Below are 10,989 nucleotides of genomic sequence, written 5' to 3'. Positions count from 1 at the left end.
CTTCTTTAATCTTTCCTTGATAACTCTCCAAGGGGTCTCTTCGTCAGCCTGAATTTGATTTAGGATGCTCCTCTTGAGACTCTTGAGGCTCCTCTGCAGACGACCGCTGCTTTTAAAGCCTCCGCATCTTCACTATCGAGTAGACTTTCGATAGACTTTGCTTCAATTTGGCTTATTAGTCGGTCACCCCCTTAAATGAAGTGGCTCAATTCTCTTGTTTTCCCGGTAAATCGTTCGAGGTCAGAAACGGCCTTCCTCAAGTCTTGGGCAGTTGCTCTGCGTACTTTTACCCACTCAAGTGTTGTGGCGTGGGCTCCCACTAGAGAGACTTCCGGTAGTGGGGCAAGCTCCGAGGGTGGTGGGTTTTGAACCCCATTTTGATTTAAAGCTTCCAAGTTCAAGACTGCTTGTCTAACGATACCATTGCCATTAGTAGCCATAATTTTAAAAAAAATGAGAATAGAAAAAAAAAATTTAAAGCTGAAAAAACTACTATTAAAAAAAATCTTCTTTAAAGTAAATATTACTCCGGTATTTAAAGTCCCGGGTTTCGGCAACAGTTAAGTATTGGCGAAAGCAAAATGTAAAAAAAGAGAAGAAGGAATAAGATCTAACACACTTGAACTGCTGTAAAACACTGGCTTTATTGCGTTCGCTACATCTCTTATATACACTCGATCAGTTGATCCCCTCAGTCAGCTGACATCGAAATAACAGCTGACTCAGACCGTAACTTATATATATATTTATATTTTTAGGTATAGGTATATAAGTTAATACTCACACTGTAATTCAGATATAAGTCACTCACCATATTTCACTTTCCATCATATTGTTCAATTTGTAGATTCAATACTTGTTTTTTCAGTTTTTTAGACACTACTTGCATATATTATATTTCATCTTTCACTGTTTTCAATCTACTACCATCTAATTCCACGATTATCAATCAATTTATTTATTTTACTCTTCAATTATGTTATCAATTTTTTATCATTTATGATTCAATTCAATATTTTGTATAATTCCAAATTTGTTTGTATACTATTCCTTTTTTAATTTTATGTTTCTCTAAATGTTGTTGTTATCTCTTCTGTTCTATAGCCCTGATGAAAACCTGAAACTCAGGTCGAAATGTCAGCATAAAATAAATAAATATGGTTTTGTTTATTTATGTTGTTCTTTGCTGACCGCACCCCCCGACAAACCTCTCCAATCATTAATCTACAGTCAACTATCTACACTTCATTTATAACTTTAGCTAGGAAAGTTTTTTAATGTAAAAGTTAATTTTTTAAAAATTAATGATCAAATTCATTAACAAACTAGGTCTATGGTTTTTTATCTTTTAGTTAAATTATAAATTTCATCTTTTTTTATTATTATTTTTTTACAGAGTTCACTTACCAAAAATGAAAGAGAAATGGTATCTAGATTTGGCCTCCCTAGGGGTAGCACTGTCGATGAAGATACAATAGGATTCTTCATTGCATGTTTTAATAAAAATGTATGATGAATAAATTTGTATTTATTATTCCTAATGCTGAATTAACAATGATTTGTTTATACATATAACACTTTTTGTTTATTTAACTTGAGAAGCAGGACATACAGCTTTATTAAGACAAAGCGAACAATCTGGCTTCACAGACTTACAAATGGTCTGCCCAAATCCTACCAAGAGGTGATCGACTTCCTTCCATAATTCTTTTGGTAACCAGCTTTCTAAGGCAATTCTGGTGGCCTCTGGAGTTTTTGTAGGTTTCTGAACCCACCCAAGACGATTACTTATTCTATGTACATGAGTGTCAACACCTTAAAAAATTGAAAAATATTACTTCAAAAATGAATTCTAAGCTAAACTAAACTAAACAAAGGTTTAAATGATTACAAACTAAACTTATAATACATAATTGAAACTTCTTTAAGGACATTCTACAACTCAAGAAAAAATATATAAATATAGTGGAAGATTATTGATTGACCGTGTGTAAAGATGAAAGGAATATGGTCCGGACCATATTCCTTTCATATAAATATAGATTAGGGAGTAGGAGCTAACAATAGATTGACAATCCCAGTAATGCCATTCTTCTTAAAATCCTTTCATAGTTTTAAATATAAGATGGTCAGGGTTGCGGTCAAAAAAGAACAAATAGTTTTTAACTATTTAATGTCCGATGTTTTGCTCCACTTTGCAGAGCTGTTCAAAGTGATAGGTTAAACAGACATTGACATCTTTCATAGTTTTATTCATCCGTTTTTTACTAATAGCAAAAATAAGAAATGGTTAATTATTTCAAACAAATAAAATTAATAGTACTTTGGAGGAAACCATTTTGTAAATTTGGTAACTAAGCCCTGCCAAACTACTTCAATGAGGACAATACCTAGCTGATCTTAAATACAATTTAATTGTATGAATGATGAATATAATGAAGTTAGTAAAAAACTCCTCTATTAAGAGAGAGAACGTGACTACACACTGTTTCCTTTCTGTGATAAGCCAAGTCCTGGAGGTAGTGTACTGTTACACAGCCAGGGCCCTGTTCCATAATGAAAGCTAATAGTATTAGTTCAAAATACAAGTATAGAAACAACGTGTTAATTACACTAATACTTATCTTTTTTCATAATAGGGAGGGCTATAAGTGATATTACAGGAGTTAAAAAGTACTGAAGTACAACTTACTATTGTACAAGTCAGTGTAATTGTATTAAGTTAAATCGACAAGACTAATAGTATTAGTTTGTACTTTATTATGAAACAGGGCCCTGGATGGTATTACATAACATTACTGCAAACATCCCTATTGCCTAAAAAACAGTGGAGGATAGAGAATAAATAAAACCTCTCATCATGATTAGGTAAAAACTTTTTGGTGATTTTCTATGGTCATCAGCTATTTATTTGAGTCAAAATTAGGTATTGATAATTAATCTTGGTCTCAAGTCGCTGATCAATCACTTTTTCAAAAATTTCAGTAACAGGGTATATAAGAACTGAAATTACACATTTAGGGTAGGCATATAAATGGAATGTTGCGGCAACTGTTTTGCTAAAGCCAACTTACTGAACCACTCCTAAACTCTTTGCATAATTGGTTTTACACTTTTTCTCTAAATCAACTATAATTATTTTCAATAAACTTGTTATATAATGTAAACCAATGTACAAATAAATAGTCTTTAATATGAGTTAGGTCTTGTCCTTATTGAAATAATCTAATAGTCCTTAAATGCCTAATTTGTATAATAACTTCTTATCAAGCTCTTTAATTTTGTTTGTTTGAAATATCTAACCATCCCTCACTATAAGTTGTAATAAAATAATTAGATGATTAAATAAGAGAGAAATATTTCTTAAATTGAAAATAAATCTCAAGAAATAATAGTAGAAAAACAGATGAATTACCACCAATTGAAAAGTTAATTATTTTAGAAAACTTAATATCTATCATATAAAGTAGCATATGATAATGGAGAGATGATAAAATACATTAAATAACCTGAATTTAAAAACAAATATTTATATGTTTCCATGTAATGGAAGTAAATATGAATATAAATAAAAATTCATGAACTTTTTTGTTATTAAATAAATGTGTTATACCAGAAATGCATTTATAATTAAGCCAAATTAAATATTCCTTAGAAGGTGATCTACCTAAGTGTTATTTTGAAAAATAATAAAAATCTCTACCAAAACATCATTTTTAAATGAGTTTAATATAAATTAGAAAGATGATTTTATCCGAGTTCAGCAAGCAAATTAACTAGTTATTATAATTTTGACCTCTTTTAAATATTTTTTGAGCATTTAAATCAATAATTTCCAAAATATTTAGTAAAAACTTACAAATATGTTTTTCAACACAAAGATTATACTAAATAAAATAATTTTATTGTGTATTCAAACCCTTACCTATGCCAGATATTATACCCCAGACACTATTCATAGCGAGGTGTGCCATCTTAGGTCCTACACCTGGTAATGAACATAATTCTTCAACTGTTCTAGGAATGTCACTATGATATTTCTGTTTCAGGATCTTAGTAGTTTCCTTAATATATTTTACCTTTTTCTAAAATATTATCAATGGTTAGATATACAAGTTATCTCCATTATTAAATAACCTTTTAATTTATTTAATAAATAAAAATGGTTGATGTATAAAGTTATTTACTAAATTAACAAAGTTAGGGTTAAAATATTACAAAAACAAAACCTGATAATTTTCAAAGACAATACCTTCCAAAATCGTACAGGGTATATTAACTTTCCTAATGTGACATCATCCGTATCCAAAATTTTATCAACAGTTAAGCCATGAACCCTCAACAGCTGCATGGCTGTAAAACTGACTTTCTCTTTGGTCTGACTTGACAACATCAAGGAGACTAGGATCTGATACCTCCGGACCTTCCAAGATAAAAAAAAATGTTCTTTATTTACCACAAATGGATTTAGGCAATCAAATGTTTAACACACCTCAGGAGTTAAATTGAGATCATAATTGATATCACAACCCGTTGTGTCAACAGGAGCATCCATATCTTTCCTCATTTCTCTTATGTTGTCCAACACAAGACTCCAGTTAGCAGGCTCCCACTTATCTTTTTTAGTCACAACATTATCACTGGCATAGGAAACTTTGATAGGATTTTTTCTTTTTATTTTACTTGGAGACTTTGTAATGCTTTTTAAAACCATAGCGTTCTCATATTTTACATCACTACCTTTTTTTTCTGAATGAATTTTATCACAATCAACATCTTCAGCTATACTTGATACTGATGGGTTATCAGATACAGATGTTTCGCTCTGCATTTTCTTCTTTCGATTACGAAAACAGTACTTCTATGTTAAAGAAATAGACTTACCCCTCATTATAATATATGAAGTAAATACCATAAATCAGAAACATAAACAAAACCACACTGTTACACATAATTCAATTCATCCCGCCAAATTCATCGAATTTTAAAATCCTCATCAACAAAGAGAACTGCATCTAGTTTGCACTACCGCCAAACTAAAGTAGGTAAAACTTATCAAAACCGCGAATCTTGGAGATCTGAAACAAAAATACTGTTTTGTTAATAATATAAAAAGGGGTGTCAAAAATTTTTCGGAGTACTTTGGATTAAAAAACTTAAATTTTAATTTAATTAACTTTTTGTTGTTCCCCATAACTCCATTCCATATGTCCAAAGTAGTTTAATTAGTACTTTATGAAGGATTAGTTTATTAGCCAGTAATATTGAACCTTTGTCAAGTAGCCTAGAAATATGTCCGTACTATTTGTCAAGTTGTATTCTTTTACTTCCTACGTTGCTTTCTCATGTCAGTATTTTATCTATGTGTAGAGGCCTAAATAGCCTACTATGTTAGAATTTGGTATTGCTATTTCATAGAAAAACACTTGAGAACAAAAATCGTGTTTGAGTATAAATTTAAGAACGTATAGACTCATAAAATCTTTATTTTCCATCGATTGGCCTAGCTTGCGATGTCTTCCATGCTCTTAATAAGATACGAGGGTTGTTTGAAAAGTTCTCGGAATCACCGCTAGATGTCAGTTCTAGAGCAAAAATCACACATCCTTTGTGAGTGAGTGGTAGTGACGACTCTGATATTTTTTATGCTTTATATTCGCCCACTGTTGCCAAGTGGACCAGCAAGTTTAAATTTGGTTGGGAGAGCATAGATGGATGATCCGCGTAGTGGACGGCCAAAAAGTGCTACGACCCCAGAATTTATCGTAAAAGTGCGTAAAAAGCTCATGGAGGATCGTCGACTGATAGTGCGTGAGATTGCTGAAGCTGTAGGGATGTCATCTATCATGAACAGGTATATCTCATTTTAACCGAAGAATTGGGGATGAAAAAATTATCCACAAGATGGGTGCCGTGGCTCTTTACATTGGACCAAAAACGCACCAGATTGGAAATGACCGAACTTAATCTGGCCCGTTTTCTGCGCAACCAACAAGATTTTTGGCGCCGGTTGTGAATCTGTATATTAGGACCAGGTAGTGATTAAAGAAGTAAGGTAGTAGCTGTAGGTCCTAAATGTAATTACAAAAGAAAGAAAAGGATTAGGATTAAAGAGATGGCCAGTCGGAATCAGCGTATAATAAGAACACATAAAAAAATATATTAGAAAGAAATAGTTATCCGATATAACTATTTCCTACTTTCTACCTCCTACATTATTTATTGAAAAATAAACAAAACTATGCTAAAATATATATACGTATGTACACAGCCTTTCCTTTGCAATATTATTATAAGAGATTGGGTAGGGTCTACTGAACGCAGGGTTCACAATGTTGGCCCAGGAGCCGCTGACCGGGGAGTTGACATAATTCTCGATTCGGTTCCTAGGTTAATATATTTTGAGGTAAGGGGCCTCCACATGATGAAGAAACAAAAAAAAAGCAGAGTTAGCGAAGGAGAGAGAAGAGCAGAAACAGAAAAGCTAGAGGTGATGTTAATAGTGTTGATGAAACCCTTCCTACCACTGCTACTTCGCAGGAAGGGGGAATGGGGTGAGAGAACAGAATAGTGGGATATAGGAAGAAGGAAGGTTATCAGAAAACCTTATGTGTTTTTGTGTGATGTGTTGTTGAACTGTTTCTAGCTGTAGTTCGTTATGTATGGGTAACATGTTTTGTCTCTCGAGTGACGTGTCTCTACAAATCTTCTGTAGTATACTGTTCCGATATCGCTGAAGCGATTTCAGGGCTGTATAAAATCAGAAGTTTGAGTCTGAGTGACAACCCAGGTGAGCAGAGTAGGTATCTGAGTTTGTTGAACGTTGACTCAACTGCGTAAATTCTGTATTGTCTGTATGCAGTGAAAGAGAGGTGTTACTCTAGTTTAGTACTGAGGTAAGTGAGATATCTTTTGGTCTGTATAGTTTGTTCGTTTAGTTTTGTTTCCCTGTTTGAAATTTTCTTGTATGAGAAAGTGATGGCGTCAGTTTTTTGTGCATTGATGATAGTGTTCATGTCTCTGAGTTTGTGCGTGAAAAGTTGAGCTGCTATTTTGGCCCTGTCCATGCATCCATTCTAGCTTAAGCTTAATACATAGGTATATTATCAGCACATGCAGAGATTTGTACATTATCAATTTTAGCCCGACTATATGGGGAGTGTAGATATTAAATAAAATAGGTGCAAGAATGGCACCGTGCCCTGGGGGTGCTCAGTGCTACGAGTGACTGAAATTGTGTGAAAATTTAACTTTTAACACGAACTGAGAAAGTACCGTCACTGAGTTACGAGCCGATTAGGTCGACCATTTGGTCCGGAAATTGGTGATCTCTGAGTGGGGATACAGAGTCAAATACCTGTGTACAGTCGAGTAATATCAAGGCATTGGCAAGATTTTGTTGAGATTGACTGCTGCATCACTTTGCAACATTATGGTAGCAACTAACAGCAGAGAACCCGGTTGCCCCAGAGGTATACCGTCGTTTATGTCGCAGTGTTTTCGGATATGTATGAGTATTAGTTTCTCATATATTTTTAAGATATGATTGAGTAGGCTGATAAGCCGGTAATCTTCCGGAATCTCTCCTCGTTTTCAGGGTTTTAGGAGAGGAACCACAATAGCATGTTTCCATTTCGCTGGGAAATATCTGAGGCCTAAGCTGGAGATGTGAACGTTAAAGAGAAACATATGACATACGGAATTCGTCCTTTCCAGATGATTTGTTTTCCTTTGTATTTTTCAAAGCTGCAGTCAGGTTTTTATATGTTGAGAACATGGTGTTTTGTAGTTTTTCAGTCTGGGGGAAATGGTGATAGACTGAGTCAGTGCGTGAAACATCACGTTGTAAGTAGTAGTCCGAAAGTATATTAGCCTGATCTGTGGGGGTGACAAGCTCATCGCCTCGGTGGATTTTCAACGACCTAGCTTTGGTGTTATTCGAAACAATTTCCAGAAGTTTTGGGGGTCATTATGAATGAGGCGTAGTTGTTCGTACTAAAGGGATGTTTATTGAAATGATGGTGGGTATGTTGTCAAATATAGGTATCTTGTATTGTTTCAAGTTAGCGGGTTTGAAATTGAGACTAGACCTAATTTGTAAAATACTGGGATGTTGTCATTGTAACTGAATTCGAGTGTGGTGCAGTGAATTTTTGTGGATGTGTGAGTAGTAGGTCAAGTTTAGAGGCGTATGAAGGGTAGCATGTCTATATATGGATTAGGGTGTACATGGTTTTTGTCAAGTGATTTCCTAATGTATTTGGTTTATTGCTGTTCCAAGTGTGGTGTTTGGCACTAAGGTCACCTACAATAATGTGTCATCTGTTCGTCTCGGTGTCGTGCAGAAACGTCTTCAATGTGTAATTTGGCGTTTGAATGGTAAATGCATGTGAATTTAACGGTCAAAACCATGTGTTTACTATCATTCAGGGTGGAGCCATTAATAAGTCTTAATGTGTCATCACTATGAATGAGGGAGTCAAGCCTGTAGTTGTGGATGTGTATTTGCGTGGCTGTCAGTCCCAATATGAAGAGCCTACGAGAGGCCAATTGGGTTTCTAGCTCAAGCTAGCATTTCTTGAGCACTGTGATGTTATAATTTAGGGTAGAATATCTAACCATTGATTTTGGGTAAGGGTTCTGAAGCATGAGGTTAAGGGTATTCATTAATGTGGTGAACATGGACTACATATCCTAGATTATCGACATGAGACAGAGGCTGGGCTGTGTAGGGAGGCGGTCCATGAAGTACTCTACTTCCATAGGATGAGGGGTCGGATTTGGGACTGGGCTCATGGGATCTTGTCCCTTGTGATGTGTTTTTAACAGGTCATAAGTGCACCTGTTGATACCTACACAACCTACTCTTCATCACTGTGAATAGGTTATATGAGCTTTTCCACTGTGCACACACTTAGGAGGAGTGTTTCTGTAGCATTACTCAATTTTGTTGTTGTCACAGTGGACACAAACAGATCTGTCCCCAATAATTTTTGGTGTGTCCAAATTTCTGGCAGTTATCACACTGCTTAGGGCCACCAATAATCAAAAATTTATTTTTTGTATTTTATAATTTTTCTGGAAGTACTTTTAATTTATTGGAATATAATTTTTTAAGATTGGAACTGTGGTGCAGTTCTTGGATGAGTGCCTTACTAATGGGGATATCACCTCATCCATCGTGTAGGTCCAGCCCTCCTGCATCAATTAGGTATCAACATTCATCATGTATCGTTCATTCCGCCAGCCTGCATTCGCATTTTCTTCTTCCGGATGCTGGCTGGTGGAGCTCTTCCCAACATGAAGTGCATTGTGCCCACCACATCCTTCCACCCATAAATGAATTCCCTGAAGAAGGGATTGTTCTCTTCTTCCACCAAACAAAGTCTGACTCACTCAGCAAGGACAAAGATCTGTCTTTCTTGACAACCTGGCTCGGTGCAATCCACATGTCCTGCTGTTTCAGAGACTCTACAACTGGGACACCAGGGGTTTATGTTCTTTCTGAAGCTCTGCAGCTTATCCCTGAACCCTTCATGTCCTGTGAGATCCAGTAGTCTGGAAGGACCTATTTAGCCTTCAATCTTGCATAGACTATGTGGTAGAACTTTCTCAAAGTAGCTGCATTTTGGCTTGCCACCCAGTCTATTCCACACTTCGGTCAAGCCCTTCCGCAATATCTTCTTTCACAGATTCGGGGTCTCACTGATCCTCTACAGTAGTGATACCAGCTTGTATTTACGAATTCTTCACTTTGTATTTAACAAAATCCTGCTTGAGGATGAGGTTAAGGGGCATCACTCCAGCTAACACTTGCACCACCCATGCTACACCGTGACCCCCAGCAGAGCTAGTCTCTGTATGATGTTTTGTTACTGACATACCATGGAGATCGTGTAATCTGACAGTATGTTTTTTTATTAACTGCTCATAGTTTTTTTTATGAGTTGTTTGGCTGTCTCACAGATTTGTGTCACTGAAAGTAGTTTTGAAGTGTCACTGAAGCTTGTCTATGAGTCTAGTAAGGATGGCTGTCACATTGGGATAGGTTACCGTGAGTGTGTTATGGCCAAGGGGGAGATCATGTGTGTATATTGAGTATAACAGGGGTATTTAGTTTTAATTATTATATTTAGTTTATTATATTATATTTATTTAACATTTGAAAATTATAAATACAAATTGTTTTTACTTCAGTTAATTATTATTATTTCATAAAAATCTTATGGTATGGAAAATATTAAAAGTGAGTGAAAATGGTTAAGGACTTGGGTTAATTTTTACTTGAAACAAAAATAAATTTTGGGTCTGTTAAACTCCAAGTCACTTGTTAAAAGATTATTTTTTACTCTGTTCCTGTAAAATTATAATATTTTATGTAATGTTGTTCTATTAAAGTTGTTTTTTTTTTTTTTTTAGTTATTTTAGGTTTATTTTATTTCTTCCAGAAAGTATTAAATTTTGAGAAAAAATTGCATTAAACTTTTGACCAGCAGTAAATATACTAATGGCTTGTTATTTATAACAAATCAATATTATTAAAATATATCTCATTGGAAAATTATAGCAGAAAAAATTGTCTATATACTTTTCTTACCAAACAATATGCTTTTCCTTACAAACATAAAACTACTTTGTTGTCTATGACTCATGAAGTAACACTTAATATAAATTCAAAATCAAAAAATTTTTTAATATGAAAGTAAACATTCACAAATTCTTTGCCTTAAAAAAATAAAAATAAATAAAAACCCACAAAGGAATTAATGAAAATATTTGTTAACAAACTAGCTCAATAGTTTTTCATTTTTAGATAAGAGAAATTATAATCTTATAATTCGGAATTGTTAAATAATAATTGTTTATATTATTTGTTAAATTATAAATTTTATTTTTTGTTACAGAGTTCACTTACCAAAAATGAAAGAGAAATTCACTGTCGATGAACATATAATAGAATTCTTCATGGCATGTTTTTATAAAAATGTA

At 34.2% G+C, this 10,989-nt stretch overlaps 2 protein-coding genes across 4 annotated transcripts in view; one reads left to right on the top strand and one right to left on the bottom strand.

Annotated features, from left to right (window-relative positions):
• Positions 1-1,520, top strand: part of LOC106682070 (tRNA (cytosine(72)-C(5))-methyltransferase NSUN6) — a 15,687-nt gene extending 14,167 nt beyond the window's left edge. For all 3 annotated transcript variants that reach the window (XM_067047010.1, XM_067047011.1, XM_067047009.1), the window contains one exon: positions 1,397-1,520. In XM_067047010.1, coding sequence (XP_066903111.1) covers positions 1,397-1,513 — 117 coding nt within the window. In that variant the 3' untranslated portion in view covers positions 1,514-1,520. The remainder of the gene's footprint in view (positions 1-1,396) is intronic.
• A 65-nt stretch (positions 1,521-1,585) lies between these two features.
• Positions 1,586-5,231, bottom strand: LOC136795674 (endonuclease III-like protein 1). The gene is made up of 4 exons (XM_067047013.1): positions 4,493-5,231; positions 4,253-4,423; positions 3,926-4,085; positions 1,586-1,815 (listed from the first exon to the last, which is right to left on the bottom strand). Exons 1-4 carry the CDS (start codon positions 4,829-4,831, stop codon positions 1,586-1,588), a joined length of 900 nt encoding a protein of 299 aa, XP_066903114.1. The 5' UTR covers positions 4,832-5,231.
• Between the last annotated feature and the right edge of the window lie 5,758 nt (positions 5,232-10,989).

This window comes from Halyomorpha halys, unplaced genomic scaffold (assembly GCF_000696795.3).
Source record: "Halyomorpha halys isolate HHAL.00 unplaced genomic scaffold, Hhal_1.1 Scaffold387.1, whole genome shotgun sequence".
Classification (NCBI taxonomy): Eukaryota; Metazoa; Arthropoda; class Insecta; order Hemiptera; family Pentatomidae; genus Halyomorpha; species Halyomorpha halys.
Note: the sequence above shows the minus strand (reverse complement) of the source record. Positions and strands in the feature narration are given on the sequence as shown.